Source organism: Tachypleus tridentatus, chromosome 12 (genome assembly GCF_004210375.1).
Source record: "Tachypleus tridentatus isolate NWPU-2018 chromosome 12, ASM421037v1, whole genome shotgun sequence".
Taxonomy (NCBI): Eukaryota; Metazoa; Arthropoda; class Merostomata; order Xiphosura; family Limulidae; genus Tachypleus; species Tachypleus tridentatus.
Genome location: NC_134836.1, coordinates 81,732,098 through 81,752,858, shown reverse-complemented (window position 1 = coordinate 81,752,858; position 20,761 = coordinate 81,732,098). Strand labels below are relative to the sequence as shown.

The following is a 20,761-nucleotide window of genomic DNA, read 5'->3' as shown; positions in this document are numbered from 1 at the left end:
TGTATTACAATTTGAAAAATTATACAGCAAATGTACCTTGTGTAACATAAGAGAATATTTAAAAAAATTGAAAGTGATTATTTTTAATTTTCAAATAAAACAGGATTTTCATTATATTATGTCTTACTTGAAATCATAATGGGGTGACAGACAAACTGCATTGAAATCATAATCTATGATACAAGAAAACCCACTTGTAGAGAAAATTATATATTTAAAAACGGCTGGTATGAGTAGAGAAAGCACTAGTAGAGGAGCGAACAGGATCAGGTACGCTTTGATCTCTTCCTCCTTTCTTCACTTTCAAGATCACGCAGTATGAGTTGGTATGGATACTACTTTTAGGGTCAAAGTAGTCTGAGTTTACGTCAATCCTCTTCAGGGCAATGTCGATGTACTATTTTCGTACATTTATCGATATGATTTGCTCTATCAGTAGGAAGTCTAGTTTGATGGCGGCCTTTTTATTCTCTCCATTTTTAAAATTTGTTATCTAATTTTTTTTAATTTATTTTTTTTCGTGTTTAAAATAGATGTTGATCGGGGAGAGATGTTTAGGACTATCTCTCATGTATGCGGTACCTATCTAGTTTGCATAATAATTAATTTTTATCCAATTTTTATCGAAATGCATTATTGTACTCTGTAGGAGTCTATCTACAATCGTTGATATATTTGAATATTTGTGTATGAAGTTAGATGATGTGGTTTTGAGAACTCTGTACGCTGTTGTGAGAAGTGTGTTTTGTATTGTTTGCAGCTTGGTTTTTATTATCTTGTCACTTATACTAATCCAAGCTGGAGCTGCAGAGTCAATTACTGGTCTAATGTATGTTTCGTAAATTTTTAGTATATTGTGAGTTGATGTTCCACTATTCTTGCCAGTTAGACTCCTAGTATAGTTTGTTCTTCACCAGGTTTTACTTTCAATTTCATATACATGGTTAATCCATGTTAATTTTGAGTCATAGTTAAGCCCTAGATATTTTGCCGATGTGGCAGTCAGTCTGAAGTAACGTTTCATTCATATATATTTCAAGCTAGAGTTTTCGTGTTTTGTCAGCTTTCAAAGACAAGTTGTATTTTTGCTGTATTTATTCTGAATTTTTAACAGTATTCGCTTATTATATTTAGTTGTGGTTGTATGTTTATGGGTGCTATTGTTGGTGTTGTAGCACTTTCTCAGACTGCCACATTATCAGCGAACTGTGAGGAGAATCGATGATTAAGATCCTCCAATAGGAAATTGTTTATATACATGATGAAGAGTATATGGCTGATCACCCTCCCTGAGGTACACCAGCTTCTGGAGTAAAGTACTCAGAAAAGGTACCCTCTACGTCGTCTATTTTCCAAAAAGTTAGATAGCAAGCGGATAATTCCACGCAGTAATCCCATTTCATTCATACGGAACCGTAGACCATTGTGCCATGTAGTATCAAATGCTTTCTGAACGTCAAAAAAACAGGCGACAGTGTATCGTTTTTTGTTAAAGCTATCTATTATCTCTTCAGTTAATCTGACCAAGTTGTCGGTTGTTTGTCTAAATTTCCTGAAGTTATTTTGTCCTTCAGGCAATTTAAAGGTTATATTGTGTCAGGTTCATTGTCTGTAGGATTTATATTTGGATTTTTCTTTATGTACGTAGTTGTAATATCAACATCCAAGGGGTTTGGCTTATTTACTATTTCATTTAATTTGTTAGTAATGGGAAAAGCGCCCTCTAACGCAGTATTAGTTGCTTCTCTTATTTCTTCCTCGTTTTCTGAATTTTCAGACGAATTTGTTAGTTTCTTTATTTTTCTAACGTTATTTTAGTTGACTTTATCTATTGTACTGTTTTTTTTTTTTGCTTCAATACATAAAGCAAGCAGAGGGGAGTTTAGTTTTGTTATTGGCCAAATAATAAGTAAAGAAACAAACTTACTTGTTTTTAATGTTGTTCCAGTGGCTAGAACAACGACAAGGTTTTCTTCTCTTAGCATCGCGTTTTCGCGCGGCTGTACCCTCCAGCGGTACTTTTGAAGCGGTTTCTCGCTCCATCTTTTGTGAGTTGATCTAGTTAGTGGCTGCAAGTGCTACTTTTGTTGATCTTCTTGCTGTTCTTAGTGAGAATATGTCGTTCGCCCATATAGAGAAAATAAGCTTCTATTTGGTTATGGTCAAGGGAACCTACTTTTAGTCTCTCGTTTTAGGAACCACGAAAAATCCGCCTGTTTCGTATCGCTCTCTCACCAAAAACACCTTTTTTATGCTTTATCGTTTTCTGTTTTGAATTCGCGCAAAGCTACACGAGGTCTATTTGCCCTAGTCCCTAATTTAGCAGGAAAGGCAATTAGTTATCACCACCTACTCGCCAACTCTTGAGCTACTCTTTCACCAACGAACAGTGGGATTGACCGTTACTTTATAACGCCCCCACGGTTAAAAGGGCAATTACGTTTGGTGTGATGGGGCTAATGCTTTACAACTGTAGAATGTCTATTAAACCTTTTTAGCCAAGCAGCTTTGAAAGCGATAAAAAGGTTTGAAGAGCTGCAAATCAAGGCAGATAATGACAGAACTTTCTTGAATTATTTAGGAATACACAGTGGCATGTCTGCAGACTTATGCTGCTAGAAACCGAGCTTCGATACCCTGATGAGCATAGCACATATATCCCTTTGTGTACCTTTGAGTTTAATAACAAACAACGACTTCTACTTACGAATGAAAATGTGCAAGTAGAATCATTTAGACGCCAACGAAGAACACAACTTTTTCGTTTGAGTGTTTGCTCAACTTTAGAAAAGAAACTTCGAAAAATACGAGATTCAGTGACGTTTTCAAAAATAAAAAATGTTTTGCTTGGTAGGGAACAAAACAAACGCCGAGCTACGTACTTGTAGCTTGTACAACTCCTTCTTCTCTCTGTCTAAGACCACCTGGGAATCTTTTGGGAGAAAAAGAACAACTCCATTGTCTTCAATGTGGAAAAGCTCACTTCCCTGTCCACTTAAAGAGTAGTGAATTATAGAATTGTTTCCACTGTCGTTGTCTACGGCCGAAACCACAGGTCGCTAGTAAAGAAATAACTTTAGTAAATGTATGGTTAGGGAGTGTAAATCATTGTCATAATTATTAGCTTACATGTTTATTTATCTATACTCTTCAAAAAAAGAAACGCAAAAGGCAAAATTTGAGACATATTGTTAACAAGTTTATTCCGGGTAGTTCTGTATGACATGTGTGAAACTTTGCACATTCACTGCTGAACATCCAACGTCTGCAAAGGCGAAGTCCACGCTCACCAGTTGAAGTTTAACGTCACTCAACGTCAATAACGAGTATGCCCCCCGTGAGCATCAATAACTGCTTGGCATCTCCTGCCCATGGAAGCGATGAGATGACGAATCACGTCCTGTGGAATGGCTGTCCACTCAGCCTGCAAAACTGCTGCAAGCTGAGGTAGAGTCTGCGGTTGAGGTTGTCGCCGTCGCAGACGTCGGTCCAACTCGTCCCAAAGATGTTCGATGGGGTTTAAATCTGGTGATCTGGAGAGCCAGGGAAGAACGTTGATGTTATGGTGTCTCAAGAAAACAGTAGTTAGTCGGGCTGTGTGAGGACGGGCGTTGTCATGTTGAAAAAACGTCGTTGACGTTCACCATGATGGGTTGCACGTGGGGCCTAAGAATCTCGTCCACGGTTGCGTACGGTCTGATCGGAAATCCTACGCAGCCCTGGTATGGTTGAGGCAGTAGACGTCGCAATGGTGGTCCTATCCCGAAGGTGACGTAACCGGATGTAGCGATCTTGTGCGGGCGTGGTCTCACGAGGTCTGTCAGATCGTGGACGGTCACGAGTTGATCCATGTTGTTGGTGACGATTCCATAGCCTTGTGATGGTGCTTGGGTGGACATTCACAGCTCTGGCAACATTTGATCGAGATTCGCTTGCTTTCAAGCGACCAATGGCGTTGTTGCGTTGTGCTTCAGTCAGTCTTGGCGTAACTGTATTGCGTGTCGGTGGCTTAACACTGAGCTATGGAAACCGAGAACCCGTCACTTTTATAGGGATTTTGCACATGTTGCACTTGCAGAACATGCAGATCTCTCAAACAAATTTATATTACACGAATGCGTTTTGGCGAAAGATCCGATGTTTTCCTCCGTTTTCAAAGTGTGCAACTTTTATTGTCATTTTGGTCTGACAATGAGTGCCTTAACACGTGTAACATCATATACTCTGAGCTTGTAACGTTATTACATATATTTCTCTTTAAAATAACAAAAATATCCCTTTTGCGTTTCTTTTTTTGAAGAGTATATAATTACCCTGCAATTATTTTCAGGCGAACCTTGACAAAAACTATATGAAGTGGCAAGAAATAAGATGCGACCCTAGATTCTCTTATAAAATTGATATATGCTTGGTACATTTATTTGGGTTTTCATATCATTGGAGCTTGAATAAACTAATGGTTTCAAAGGGAACATTCCAGATTTTGAAGGTTTATGTGCTAAGTTAGCTAATATGCTATATGTTAGTTGAATATTAAAGGTTGTGTTCACACATAGCTTATGCACAATTATTTAAAATATTGTATTCTATTGTATGACGTTAATCATTTTTGCAAATGGTAGCTTGGTATACACACATACACATATATATTATTTCTATCGTACATTGTATGAATAAATGTTATCTCTTTGGATGGATTACAAGCTTTTAAGTCTTATGTAATGTGTAGCCATATGATATACACTAGCTGATTACCAGTGCTTACTTAGCGTACCAGCAATTGGTCGGGGTGATAGTGCGTGATGGCTGTGAGCGATTTGCACCTTGTGCAGTAATCTCTGTTGAGACAAAAACATGTCAAAGACAAAAGACATTTAGTCATTGGTGAGCAGCGTGCATAGACAACGTCCTAATTAATGGTAATACTTAGAGCTTCAAGAGCTTTTACCTTACTTTGTCATACACCATTCATTTGGTGGTGTTCATTTTTTGTTTTCCTTTTTTGAAATCCTGAAAAATACTTTTTTTCGGAACACGATTTCTCTCAAGAAATGATATAAACGATTTGTTTGTTTGTTTTTTTGAATTTTGCACAAAGCTACTCGAAGGCTATCTGTGCTAGCCGTCCTTAATTTAGCAGTGTAAGACTAGAGGAAAGGCAGCTAGTCATCACCACCCACCGCCAACTCTTGGGCTACTCTTTTACCAACGAATAGTGGGATTGACCATCACATTATAACGCCCCCACGGCTGAAAGCGCGAGCATGTTTGGCGCGAAGGGGATGCGAACCCGCGACCCTCAGATTACGAGTAGCACGCCTTAACACGTTTGGCCATGCCGGACCCTTTTAATGATTTAAATCACAAAAATGAAGACAATATAAACTCAATAAATAAAGTAAAGAATATCTAAAATGCTAATTCTTCTACACTGTTTGTTTTACCTAGAACAAAATTCTGCAAAACATGGATACTTCTGTTGAAACAATTCAAATAGCTATACTATTCAAAATCTAAATGATTAAGACTCTAAAAAGTGGATTACATATTCCCATTCGATAAGAAGAACCATGATCAACTCCTAGCTCTTGGCACCATATAAGTCCTTCTCATGGCTGTAATGAAGACTGTAGCAGGTAAACAATCAAAAGCCTATGTGAGGTTAAACTAATCTGTGATTAACATGCGATAGTTAAGAAAATACTAAGCAATCAGTAATTAAACCTAGTTGATCATATACATTACACATTATTCATTCAACATTGCTCAAAAGTGTATTTTTTTGGACTGAGATAACTTGATTCTGTGGCAGGTTGTGAACTTGTTTAAAATGTATTTATATCAATAAATGTTGTTTGATTTATATCTGGAATCCCATGTCGTAAGATCATGAAAGATTAATTTAAAATATATTTTGGTTTTAGAAAAACTAAAAACAAAACTGCTTCTAAGGCTATACCTACTGAATATGAGGTGTATAATGTTTTGCTATGTAATTACAAAATGTAATGTTTAGAAGCAACCAACGACTAAATGACCACAAAAAATGTATTGTTCAGTCAAAAAAACATTAAACTATTGTGTTTGAAAGTAAACTGACTGATGTAGCGAGTAATGTATTAGAAAGCTTTAAAGAGACTCAACTTTGCCTAGAAAATTAATAGAATATCATTTAAATACTTACTATGTTCACTGGTGTTCCTGAAGGTACATTTTCGTTGATGAAGCCTTGATATGATTGTAGAAATGTTGGGATTTGATCGTTGACATCCAATACCTCAACAGATACCTCACTAATACTCTATGAAACAATATAAAACTAGAAAAACAATTTCCAAGCAAGTTCAAAACTTCAGATTTATCAAAAGAGAATGTTTCAGAACCAAAATGGTAATTAAAGAAACAAGGGTTTATTGAATGTTTCAAAACACAACTCATTTTATAATACTAAAATAATCTCAGTAGACTTAAAAATATTAATGAATATATTAGAATATTAAATACAATTTTGGAAAGTTAATTTTTTCTGAACAATTTTTAGTATTTTGCACTTATAAACTACAAATTTGTTTGTTTTGAATTTTGCGCAAAGCTACTCGAGGGGTATCTGCGCTAGCCGTCCCTAATTTAGCAGTGTAAGACTAGAGGGAAGGCAGCTAATTATCACAACCTACCGCCAACTCTTGGGCTACTCTTTTACCAAAGAATAATGGGATTGACCGTAACGTTATAACGCCTCACGGCTGAAATGGCGAACATGTTTGGTGTGACGGGAATTTGAACCCGAAAACTATAAATAAGTCCGGTGTTATGGAGTAAAGAAACAGCCGTTAAGTTTACAATTTAAACAATTTTACTGAAAAAAATTGCCACGAGCGCTTTAAGTTTACAATATTATCTCCTTTTTGTGGTTGGACAATAGACAGTGGGAGGGTACAGTGTTGTCGATGTAAAAGAAATACCAGTTTAATTGGTTGAAATATTCTATCGGTCACGATTCACTGTTTTGTGTTTAGTAGAAGATATCAGACACAACTCATTTTTAACTATCATCAAACGTAACAAATCAACGAGAAAAAAATGTCATGTAAGCTGACATGAAAAGTCAATAGATCATTTGCGGTCATTTCGACAGAGATAATTAGAATCTTGACTGAACCAAACAATTGAAATCTGATAAAACGTAGGAACATTGGAAATTTTCAATTTAAAACATTACTGTTTTGCTGAAGTGTCAAAAAATTCAATATATTACTCTTTATGCAGGTCAATGCATGACACAAAAAGATTGCCCGAACCTGCAAAATGGCTATCTCTAAAGCTGTGCAAAAATGTACAATACTGTTTTTGTAGAATGTGTTTAACAGGATATAAAACGTATTTCCATAACATACTTATCCGTTTATGGAAGAGATGGGGATGCATTCATACACCTCGAAATCTCATTCTTTCCAAAGATGAAATTAAATAGGCAAAAATATAAATATAATTATTTTAGGTTTGCCATAAAAATAAGGTGAATGTGAACCGACGGACTAATCACAAAGTGTTAATTTTCTGATACTGATAGTAGGAGGCGAAATAACATGGTTACTAACATAAGCATACAAAATATATCGCTTAACACTTCTGAAATCTAAAATATGTTGAATAAGATTTACAATATTTTTTACTTTTTGTTTTTTACTGTTGAACATCTAACCTCGATCACAAAAACTGACAAATCGAGTTAATCATTTTCATGTAAATGATTGTATAACAGTTTACTTTATTTCTCGATTAATTTTCTTTCATGATATCTGTAACACGGGAATATTAATACAAGACAAACTGAATTAATCACGCAGTAATTTCATATCAAATTTAAAAACTGTTTCTCGATTTAAGAATTTTCGCACCAAGCCACAAAAAAGAACTATATTTACGTAATTATGAATTGAAGAGAAATAACAGATAGTAAATAAAATCTACTATTATTTCTTGGGCTTGTTTGATTTGAACAAATAGGGGGATTTGATTGTCACTATTATAGCGCAGCTTTGGTTCCAATATGCGCAATGCGTTTTATGGAAATTGGTCGTGTATCATCGGATTCATTGTATAATGTTAATCGTTAAATCATGACAGGTCCAAGATTAACAAAATACTCTTTACTAAACCTGCATATACACCTTTGTGCAAATTAATTGAAACAAGACGGAAGATTACGATTTCTTCAATGTTTTTGCGTTTTATTTTTGAGAATCCAAATATTACTCACAAATTAATACATGATATGACCGCCTTTATTTTTCAGAAGATCATTAATCCGCTTTGGCATCGAGTCTACGAGTTGACTGCAATCTTTACTAATTTTTGGATCGCGGTACCACACCTCAATTATGGCTTCAATTAGCTTATCTTTAGTAGTACAGTCTTTTCCCCGAAGTCTTTCTTTACAAATCGCCGAAAGATTTTCAATAGGATTTAAGTTCGGAGAGTTTCCAGGCCAGTCCAGCACCTTTATTCTCGTTGTAGTCATAAAATTCTTCACAAGTTTCGATGTGTGGCACGGAGACAGATCTTGCTGAAAAATGCCAGATCCATTTGGAAATCTCTTTTTCAATTCTGGAACGACTCTTCTCTGCAAAACTTCGATGTACTGTGGTTCTTGCATCCTACCTATGTAAGCCTCCGACGCCATAGTAGCTGAAAAAGCCCCAAAACATCTTCTCCAAGGGATGTTTTACGAACTGATTGATGTGAGATTCTCGAAGTTTCTCACCTGGAGATCTGCGAACATGCAGAGTTCTTTGACCCTATGCGAAGAAATGAGTCTCGTCACTGAATAACACATTCCTCCATTGTTCTTGCGTCCAGTTTTTGTATTTCAGACCCCATTGATACCGTTTATTCTTCAATGAGTTGGTAAGAAGTTATTTTTTGACTGGTCTCCTTGCCCTTCTAACGCAATTTCGAATGACGTAATATTCCTCAAAATTTCGTCATATATGCCAAAAATAGATTGACCGTACTTCAAAACACAGCTAATGACACCGTCTGTGTGAAAAAATGACTATTAAAGGAAGTCAGCGGGTCCAGCGAGCCTACACCGGACGCCATGCTGAAAATATTGTAAAATGACCATTTGCTTCAATTAATTTGCACAAGGGTGTAAGATGGTGTTTGGTCGAAATTCTGTGGTTACTTTATTTAGATATTTATTTCTCATTACTTTAAAACAGTTTTAAAGGATTTAGGCCTGAGATATTGATCAGCTCACGGCTAGAATTTACACCCTCTGTAACTTAACGACCTGCTCTGTGAGACTATTAAACAATGTATTTAAAACGACAAAGGCTCTTATTTGGTGTAACAGAACATATATTTGGAGCCATGTTAAAATAAAATAATGTGAATAGGAGACTACAAGGTGCTAAAAACGATTGTTTGGCCGAGATCGGGGCAAACTACACAATGACATCTGCCTTAGTAACCAAGATACAATATAGTTTAGTTTTCGATGCTATGAGATAACATGGTGGTTTCTTTCGCGGCTGCTATCTTGCACTGCATATTTAGATTATAAACTAAATTTATTTATGTAAACGATCTGTTAATTGTTCTCTCGCAGATAAAGTGTGAGCTAATCAATAACTTAACGTGCTCTTTATTTCAGTCATATTTAAAACAAAGCTCATGGAATAACAGAAGTTCTTGTAGAGAATAAAGTTAAACTTTTTGTATATATCTAGCTTAGAAACAGTTTTAAAGTTATTCAAATCATCTAAATGCATAAGGAGAAAATAAACCAACAAATGATAATTATATTTTGGCTAACAATAGGCAGTTTAATAACAAAATAATACATTAGGAGTAGGTAGTCAAGGATTTGTACTCCATCCCTTGTAGATTTTGAACATACCACTTTGGAAGAGGGTCTGTTTTCTTCTAGCATTACAGTAAACGTATGTTTACTTCGCGTCTCTCTATCTAGCCCAACTTTAGTGAAGATGTGGCCATCCTACAGTTGGAAAAAAAAACCAACCAGCAGTTTAGTTGGGTTGTAATACGAAACGGACAATAAATATAAATCTTTTAAGTTGCAGAAATTAAAATAGCTGTATTTCACCGCTGATAGAAAGAGCTGGTTAAATAAAACTTTGACCAACGTTTAGGTTTCACATCGTAATCTGGGCATTAGGTATACGTAAGTGTTAGTTCATTATTAGTGCATACATAATATAGGTTTAAACAAACGCCATGTTGAGTAAAAATAATATTTACCAAGCGAATATCGATTTTAAAAATAAAACAGTGTTTCAGACTCTAGATTATAATGATTTACACAGCGGCTAAGATATTTGGGATCAAAATCACACCTACAATAATTTACAACATAAAAATATATATTGCTACTAATACAAAATAATGGCTTATTCCTATATTTTTACTTAGAACAATAAAAGAAGAAAACCTCTGTGATGCTAAACAATTTCTTGACGTCAGAGTTAACAATGATGTAAACAGTTTCGGTGTTAAGACGATGTTTCCTGGGCTTCAACTTCACTTGACCAACCAAAGCTCCAGCTGCATTCTCCAGAACAGCAAAGTTATAATGGCGTTGATTAAACCTCGGGTCTCGTTCTTCTGCTTCTCTGACAATAATTTTCAGAATAGCCTATAAATAGTAAAAATTATACATATGTAAAAACGACTGGTTTGGGTTTTTTACATATATATTTTTCTCTACAAGTGAGTTTTTTCGTTATCACTGATTAGTAGAAATTATAATATGTAAGATACAAGTTTTATATCGCATGTGTAGCTAGCTATACCTTAGAGTTATAAATTGTACTTACTGTTCCTTTCCATTGACCATCAAAAACTTCTAATGTAAGTGTATATTCTTGTGCTTCAGAAACATCCAGCTGTCGTGTGGTGTTAATAATGCCGTAAGCAGGGTCAATCTCAAAAGGTACTACAATAAAATAAAATGTAATGGTTTCGTAGAGCAACACTTCAAAGCTAATAAAAAGATATATTACTATTGCTCTTTTAAGATGATTTAACAGTTTCTATCGACATTTTTATGTATTTCAATTTTGTTTTTAAACTCTTCCCAATTCCTGTAATATATTTTATTCCAAATACTTCAAACGTACTTAAACTTCAATAAGTGAACAATCGGAATATACACCTAGTGTGACTACATCAAATATCAGCTTCCAAAGGATAACTAACAGGTTTTGTTGTACAAAGTCTTAATGTACTAATTCGAAGTATTATAGTAAGTCTTTTTTAATAGTTAGGTTTAACAATCGTGTACTTGATTGCGATAGCAGATGAAAGTGGAACAATAGTTAAAAATCATAGGAGTTAACATTGGAAGCTTTCTGTGACACTTTCTATTTTGATTATTCTAACATTTTGTTATATCCAACGCTATTAAAATAATGTAGATACAAAAGTTCAAAGCATAAACATAAGTCATAAACAAAAGTTAATTATACACTCCATATTCTCATCTCACCGTGTTTGTGTTTATGAGCAAACGAATAGTGTAAGTTAGTGTTATCAGGTGTATCTGGGTCCGTAGCCTTCACGGTTTCAAACACAGTGCCAACAGGAACGTTCTCAGACAAGAACTGGTAATAAACGTCTTTCTCGAATTGAGGTGGATTGTCATTAATATCCTGGATTAATACAACGACCTACAATAAACACTAAGAGGAATTAATATATTGTCCTACAGAATTATTATCACCAGTAGAGTTTCAAATAATCAGCATGTAAATGGGTTAGTACCAAATATTTTAAAACAGTACAAATACATGAAAAATAAAACGATTGCACGGCAGTAAAATTTATAAGATATTGTTTCAAAATTACCATTAAATAAATTTTAAGTGATAAAAGAGTGATTTTATTTTAAATGTTTCATGATTCATTTGGATATTAGTTTGTTCCAAAGTCCTTCGCTTACATTAACTGTTTGTATAAATCTATAAACTAAAATTCTTTCGGGCGTCCTACAATTGTCACAAAACATTTATAGATATATACATATGGGTAAGATATTGAATATTTTACTTGTAAGAACTAAATATTAATGTGTGTGAAACGTACTGCATTACTGTTCGAACATTTGGGAAGAGAGCCTCAAATAAAACATAATAAAGGTTATAAATTGAAAGTACCGTTATACATATGTTAGAAATGTAAAAAAACATGAAATACATCCTTTGGTCTAAGAGAGTGTAATGAAGTCAAAAGCAAATAGAAAATTAAAAATAATCTAAAAGTGTGAATGTTGAATGTTTAAGAAGACAAAATAAGACATTGTTATTTTAGATATACTTTTAAAGACTTATCATGCCCCTTTTTTGCGTTTACCTGGGTAGTTCCTGTACGGGAAGGTATACCCATGTCTTTTGCTGCAACCTTAATAAGTTGAGTAGCAAAATCCTGGACAGCATACTTCTCTCTGTCAAGCTCTTTTCTTATAGATAAAACCGCCTTGAACGAAATGAAAATCACTGTTTAATCATTCATGTTATGTCTATAACCGCCTTGAACGAAATGAAAATCACTGTTTAATCATTCATGTTATGTCTATAACCGCCTTGAACGAAATGAAAATCACTGTTTAATCATTCATGTTATGTCTATAACCGCCTTGAACGAAATGAAAATCACTGTTTAATCATTCATGTTATGTCTATAACCGCCTTGAACGAAATGAAAATCACTGTTTAATCATTCATGTTATGTCTATAACCGCCTTGAACGAAATGAAAATCACTGTTTAATCATTCATGTTATGTCTATAACCGCCTTGAACGAAATGAAAATCACTGTTTAATCATTCATGTTATGTCTATAACCGCCTTGAACGAAATGAAAATCACTGTCTAATCATTCATGTCATGTCTATATATAATTGTAATAACTTGTTTTTTATTTAAGGAAAACTTAGTGGACGTCTATATACGATAGGTTAATCAACCTTTCGACCTATACTGATACTAATGTGCTTTCTTTTATCATGTTGAAGTTCTCTAAAGTTAATCAATTACTGGAGTGTAAATTTAAAATATGAATACTATTAAACCTTCCTGTAATGAAAGACAAAGCTACAATACAAATAGATAAAAGTACATGTAAGTGTTTGATCGAAAGTTCGAGCCATTATATCTCAGCATTTCACAGTCTCATTGTTTATCCCATCCATTTACTTTTCACTTTCAGTGTTTCTGTACATTTGAAATTACAATATCTACATTTATGTTTTTGATTTTGACCATTTATGTGTTCTCGACACATTAAAGTACCTGTGTTATTAACAACAGGTCGCAATTTGAATAACAGCTTCACTTGCTTGAACACTTTAATTACACGTACGACTAAATAAGTGAAAAATGTGATTACAAATTGTTGTTTTAATAATATGTATATATGATCTCAGCACTGGATAGACAGTTATTTGTGTTTGCCTACGATACAGCCTTGCTTTATATGTAGGTGATTTATAGGAGAACCTCAGTACTACAAAACGAGAGCTTAACGATATTATATACTGGTTAGATATAAGCAAACTATCCCTAACTACTGGTTAGATAAAAACACACCATCACTTAATGCTATAGAAACAAAGTATATGATATTCTCGCTCTATATACAGGCCAGCCAACGCCTGCCGCTTTCAACATTCATGAAAATGAGCGAAACAATGTCACTGCTCCAACATGAATACAATGGAATAAGTTTAAAAAAAACAACTTAGAAATCACTATAGATTACTGCTTAAATTAGACACCTCATACATTAGATTCAACTAACAAAATGCAGAGTTCAGTATACATATTTGTAACAGTTTAAGAATTTTTTGCTGATAGAAAACTGAAATATATTATACTACGGATTAGTTGACTATTTTGCAATATGGTATCATAGCTTTGGGAATGGACGCTGACATTATACAAATGCAGTTAGCTATACTGTATAAAAATATAATAAGAGAAATGCTTAGAAAGAAATCAACGAAACTTTCTAGGCCTCTGTTTAAGTATTTCTCTACATTAAATATTAAGGAGTTGGTTTCTCAAAGTACATTTATTAGACAGAACAGTTGCAGACATCCAGTAAAGCTCTAGGTCATTCTGGTAACACAAGGAATTAGTTGAGAATCTGTGTGAGTTATCTAGGTGAAGAACAACTGTAAGGCTTAGACACTGGCAGTTTTTGGGCGAGAAACTTTTTAATACAATTCTGGGACAAATTCGTATAATTTGAAAACGATTAGAAAACAGAATGAAATAATCAATAGCAAGAAATAACTAAAGCTAAATTAAATTAATTATAAAAATAATAAAGAGTAATCTAAATTAATATAATAATTTGTACAAGTAGCTTCATTTTTACATATAATTAAGTAATGACCAATTATATTTAAGTAGTATTTATATAAGAGGCAATCCATTATATTAGGTTTATAATTTGTGTTTTGTTTGTTTTTAATGCATGAAACACCTACATCTGTGTGTAGTTATGAAACCTCCCGCAGCACAGGTAATTAAGCCCTAAAGTGGGAGGTAATTTCTAATTAATATTACTTTTATACCAATAATCTAAAATAACCTGATAAAAGCATTTAATAAAAAAAATGGGATTTTAATTTTTTGTCATTACTAAGAAAAGTTATATTTTTTCTTTAACCCTATGGTATTTAGTATATTAAGATATGCCTTCGTGTACGTATCTTTCTAAATACAAAATTTCGCTGTATTTGCGAGAGCCCACAATATTATTCCGTAATCCATTTATTATGACTGTCAATTTTCAGTAAGAACTTTCGCAATTGAACATATCAGAAATAATATGGTAATGAATGTAGTTTTAAGATCCTCATTCTTCAATCCTTTTTCTTGGGAAAAAATGAAAACCAATAAATCATTCATTTTTGTTTCCGTGAGTGCGTGTGTGTGTGAATACATCTCGATTTTTTCTTGACGATCTGTTTGGTAATAAAAATATACTGTATAGAACAAGTCAGTACACGAAAAGGAAACTCAGCAAAATATACCGATAAATGAAGAGATGTGTCAAAATGATAATAACAAAAATCTAGAATCTCTACAGACGTAATTACAGTAAAAGGACTTGTTATTACTAGTCAGTTACTTTTGAAGAGTTATATTTTTCAAGTTTTAAAAAGTAATTTCTTTGTATATTGAGTTATGTTATTTTTTTAACTATACAAGTAATGGCAAATTTTATAAATTATCATATATATTACTCTCTTTCTGCGAGAAAAAACGCAACTTAAATATCTTCATAAACCAGCAGATAGTGTTTACGTTTATGTTTTTTTGAATTAAGCACAAAGCTACTCAATGGGCTATCTGTGCTCTGCCCACGACGGGTATCGCAACTCGGTTTTTAGCGTTGTAAGTCCGCAGACATACCGCTGAGCCACTGGGGGACAGCAGATGGTGTCACAATATGTTTGTATTAATGTTTTCACCTTTGGGAAAAGTTTTTAACAATTTGCGAAAACATTAAAGATTTTTTATGAAATATTATACTTCATAAAATTTTCGTTAACTCTCCAATACTTTGCCACCACAATTAATAAACTGCAGAAACACATTTGATCATGTAGAAATATCTCTTCCAGAACCATTTTTGTTACATGATTAATTCTATACAATTTTATTAAAAAGCAGATTTGAGCATAAAATGAAAATATACGAAAGTCCACCGTTTCATCAGGAGATGACAAAATCCACACAAAAAGCCACCGCTAGTACAGCGGTAAGTCTACGGATTTACAACGCTACAATCCGGGGTTCGATTCCCCTTGGTGGGCTCAGCAGACAGTCCCATATGGCTTTGCTATAAGAAAACACACACAAACATTTCATAAAATTTATTAAGTAGTATTTATGGGCCCGGCATGGCCAAGCGCGTTAAGGCGTGCGACTCGTAATCTGAGGGTCGCGGGTTCGCATCCCCGTCGCGCCAAACATGCTCGCCCTTTCAGCCGTGGGGGCGTTATAATGTGACGGTCAATCCCACTATTCGTTGGTAAAAGAGTAGCCTAAGAGTTGGCGGTGGGTGGTGATGACTAGCTGCCTTCCCTCTAGTCTTACACTCCTAAATTAGGGACGGCTAGCACAGATAGCCCTCGAGTAGCTTTGTGTGAAATTCAAAAACAAACAAACAAACACACAAAAAAGTTGTTTTTCGTGAAATACCCGAGGGTGAAGCTCAAATAATTCAAAGAACCGATAACATTATAAAGATAATTCAAACTATAAACTTTTAAAACTAGAATAAATGATAAAATTAAACAAACCGGTTAATCAGCAAAAAAAAATTGATATTAATAAAGAATAAAATATTAGCTCAACCATTTTGCGGTGACATTTATTTACTAGTTTTGGCTAGTGAGAAAATAGTATCAAATGTCTATTTTTTCACTTTTTGTAATAAAAAAAACACATTTTAGGGGTACTGTAAGGTACGAAACGTGCTAATTAGGCTCTGGCGTGTTTTATTTATTACGACCATAAATATAAATAACATAAGATTGATCAGTCACTTCTTTTTATGGCGGAAGGTGTGTGGCATATGCTCAAACGGCCGCTATTGTTTTGTGTTGAATTTCGAACTGGCAGGCAATGCAACATGATTGAAACTGTCAGTCGTTCGTTTTAGTGAAGACCCAAAAGAAAGAATGGGACATTATATGCAATTAACTGTTACCCTTAACTACAAGTCGAAGATGGAAGGTGTTGCATTTCACAAGTAAGTAAAAGCGTTTTTATAATATACACTTAAATATAACCTATATTTAATTTACAGTGGGCAACATGACATGGACATGGTGCAACATTGAAATGGCATGGATGTGTACATCTAGTTTCAAAGTATATATGCGAATCTTTTTTGGAAATCATTTCACTTACACAAGTCAGCATGACAATTTGACAATTTTTCATTTGAAAAGCTGACAATATTAAGTACTCACATGAGCTCAAGTAACCAATCACGGCATTCTAGTGAAGCTTGTTAGCCATTCAGGATTTACAGAAACGGCACCAAAACAATCACTGTCTACAGATACAAGTTACATGCAAATTCAGTTTTAATGTCAAGGTAGTTTATCAAATATATCAGTTCGCTGGATGAGAGAGAGAAAAGTTTGTACTAATTTGTATGGCTTAAGACAAGTATAGTCTGATCATTGGTGTTATAGTTTATCCGGCTAAATATTCAAACATAGGCCGAATACTGTCAATAGACTCATTCTCAGAATTACATGAGAGTTTTTGCAGATGGCTCTTTACAGTCCAAAATCTTTGAGATGACAGTGTCGTTATGATAAATAATCAGTAAACAGTACAAGAGGCCCAAAATATTTTGTGTTGTTAAACAAGAAAATAATTTATGTAACTGCAATATGTATAGGAATGCTTATAACATAGTGAGCATAGTTTTATTAGTGTGTGTGTGTATTCTTTATTATTTTGTTACATTTAATTGTAATGTATGTGCTTTGCACAATACCGATTGTGTAATTGCATGCTCACATGAAAACAAAGTACTGCAGAAATCATTCTCACAGGAAATAACAATATGGCTAGCATATATTTATGAATTATATATTTAATGATGAAAAGTGTTGATTATGCTCGAGGTAAATATATTCCTGTAGTGTTCTTAGAACTAATCCATTGTACTGTGCTGTACCCAGTTGGAAAACCCAGGTCTATGTATTTGGTATTTCTCTACTTAATCATGTTTGTAACATTCATGTAATTACTCTGTAGCATACATTACCCACGTAGCTGTCTCCTGAGCAAAAAAGTTAGGTATTGAGGGAAAATTAGATTCATATTTTAATTTTTAAGTTTGCTATTATAAATGCTGATAGACTAAAATTATTGAACAAACTGCGAATTTACACACGTTGAAAAAGAACCATTATGCACTGCATTGAGATGTCTATGATGGTAAAATGTATTAATTATGAACATTTAGGTTTGTACATGGAAGGGCAAGATGCACAGGTACTTACAACAAATATTGAACCTCTGTTATGGTATGCAAATTAGACAACGCCAGACTAATGAAACGGTAATGAAAAGTGACACGTTTCATTTCTTTGTTAATTATCTAAGTCTATACCCATAAGTATATACTTACAAGTTTACTTGCAAGTGAAAATTTATTTAATTTGTAATTTCATAACTTGTCACATATTTCTGATGTCAAAATCAGTTAAACATATGAGATCAAGTGTAAACATTATTTTAATCTACACGTGCCTTAAATTACACCGATAATATATGATTTTCATGTAAAGTAAAATGTGCTAATATAATTAAGCAACGTGACTTTGTTATGTCGACATTCAAAGATGAGTCCACTGGAGAAATGATATTTCATCTTACTGGAGTGATCTTAAGAACCACTGTTATAATGAAGAGAATGTTAGCATTTCACCTTAAAAACTTTGTTCTGACTACAGTATAATAATATGAGAAGTATCTGAAAGTGTGTTATGATACTGTACATTTATCATAAAGAATTCTTTATTTTTTGTCTTTATAATAAGAGATTGGTTATGTATGCAAGTTGCAATAAATATTGGAGGGTTGTAGCAAAGTTTTTCGAGTATAGATATTATGTTTCTCTACAAATTTGTTCGAGGTCTGAGTAGTAACTGAACTCGTACAAATGTAACTGATCTAAAATCATAATATCTAATTCAATAGCGTATCATATACTGTCGAATCTACTTACTCTTCCTTCTTTCACACCTAGACCAAAACTTCCATCGCTGTTCCCTTCATCAATGAAAACTTCCATCTCCCCGTTCTTTCCTTCGTCATTGTCCACTACATAGAGTCGTATACCTGCTCCTAAACTATCAGGACCTACATAACGAAACATCAATATAATGCCGCCAATTATTGTTTGATATATGAAAGAGCCACGGAGTGATTTTACAACGCATCCTGAATGAAATAAGTTCAGTTAATATTCGTATTATACCCAAATTGACTTCTAGAAAAAGGATCATCGTTTTAATATGAATCATTTTGTGTTCTTTGAATATAGGTGATAGCAGTAACCTTTCAGGTCATTCTATTTACTTCTTATACGAAAAAGCTGACAGCGATAAGTCTGGGGTCGTATAACAATATAAATCGGGTTTCGATATCATTGGTAAGCGCAGCAGAGGTTACCTGTTTTGTAGCTTTGTGTTTAACTACAAAATAAACAGACTTAACTGGAGAGTAAAAACAGCGGGTATATGAAGAAAGAAAGCCACACTTAAAACCACTTTGTAATGTTAAAATATTTCATCTTCAATGTAGAGAGATAGTACTATCCTCAACTGGGTATTATCTGTTTTGTTTGTTTATTTCTGTTTTGTTTGTTTATTTACATGACATTTCAAGGACAAAAATGAATTTTCATAGTCATGAAAGAAACTTCATATTTCGAAGTATCTATACATATATTGATTGCTTCAGATATTAGCAAGAAGATACATAGACGATTTCAGCGCTAAATGTTCTTAATTTGGAGTTTAGAGACTAGAAGCTATGAAAAGCACCCGTTCAGAATCTTGGGGTTCTCTAATGAAATAGTATTGATTGTTAATTTTACAAAACGCTAGAGTCCCCAAAAGTGCATAGAGTGATCTATCGGCATCTGTACGCGAACAAGGATTTTCGAGTTCACAGACAGGCGAGTTACTTCATAGCCACGCTGGGCTCTTTAAACATACTGGAAATGGAAAGGTCAAAGATGAATATCTATTCTTTATATCAAAGTATAATTTTTACAAAGCTATATATGCATTAATCATAAATGTATACAATTACATGAAGATTTCTCAAATGATCTTTCAGATCCTCCATAAATCGATAACCTAAAATCGCACGTTATAAAATGTCCCCTTGCCAAGTATGATTTGACATTCAATACTAAGTGCTTTTTATTAAGTTACCGTTAGTCCTTTTCAAGCATTTTATAATATTCTCTTAAATCCGTTTAAAATAAAGTATGGTCTTCAAAAACATACAAGAAAACATTGATCTTCGTTATAACTGAAATCTCTCCATCAAACAGTTTAAATAAATTAAGCGCTTTATTGTCGGCTGTCAGAATCTTTGTTTTGTGCAGTCGTTATTAGTAACTGTTTGTCCGTTTTTTGAATTTCGCGCAAAGCTACACGAGGGCTATCTGCGCTAGCCGTCCATAATGTAACAGTGTAAGGGTAGAGGGAAGGCAAGTAGTCATCACCACCCACCGCCAACTCTTGAGCTACTCTTTTTACCAACATCAAATTATAACGTCCCCACGACTAAAAGGGTGAGCAAGTTTAGTGCGACGGGGGATTCGAACCCGCGACCCTCAGATTACGAGTCAACGCCTCAACCCACCTAGCCTTGCCGTGCCGTTATTAGTAATATGTTTAGGAGCTAAAATCTCGGTTTATTAGATAGCTTTTTAGCTATCATCATCATCTCTGTTCAGCTAGTGTAGTCTAAAGACTTCTCTTCTTAGCATATGCAGCAAAATTAGTTATTTTAAGAAAAGTATTAAAAAGGAAAGCTTCAGAAAAAATTTGGGTGTAACGTTTTAAGTTTTATCAAAACAATTCGTTTGTAATATTAGCTCAAAAGAACAAGATATTGGGAAATAAAAATCAACCAAAATAACGTTGCAAAAACAGAAATCCTGTCGGCTGAATAACAGA

At 34.0% G+C, this 20,761-nt stretch overlaps 1 protein-coding gene across 1 annotated transcript in view; it reads right to left on the bottom strand.

Annotated features, from left to right (window-relative positions):
• The window catches only part of LOC143233805 (protocadherin Fat 3-like), a 163,173-nt gene that overhangs the window by 38,890 nt on the left and 103,522 nt on the right, over window positions 1-20,761 (bottom strand). Inside the window, exons 39-46 of the mRNA XM_076470494.1 lie at window positions 18,793-18,926; window positions 12,376-12,498; window positions 11,513-11,693; window positions 10,842-10,960; window positions 10,457-10,660; window positions 9,905-10,003; window positions 6,185-6,301; window positions 2,883-3,059 (exon numbers count right to left, since the gene is read on the bottom strand). Of these exons, the coding sequence (XP_076326609.1) occupies window positions 2,883-3,059; window positions 6,185-6,301; window positions 9,905-10,003; window positions 10,457-10,660; window positions 10,842-10,960; window positions 11,513-11,693; window positions 12,376-12,498; window positions 18,793-18,926 (1,154 nt within the window). The remainder of the gene's footprint in view (window positions 1-2,882; window positions 3,060-6,184; window positions 6,302-9,904; window positions 10,004-10,456; window positions 10,661-10,841; window positions 10,961-11,512; window positions 11,694-12,375; window positions 12,499-18,792; window positions 18,927-20,761) is intronic.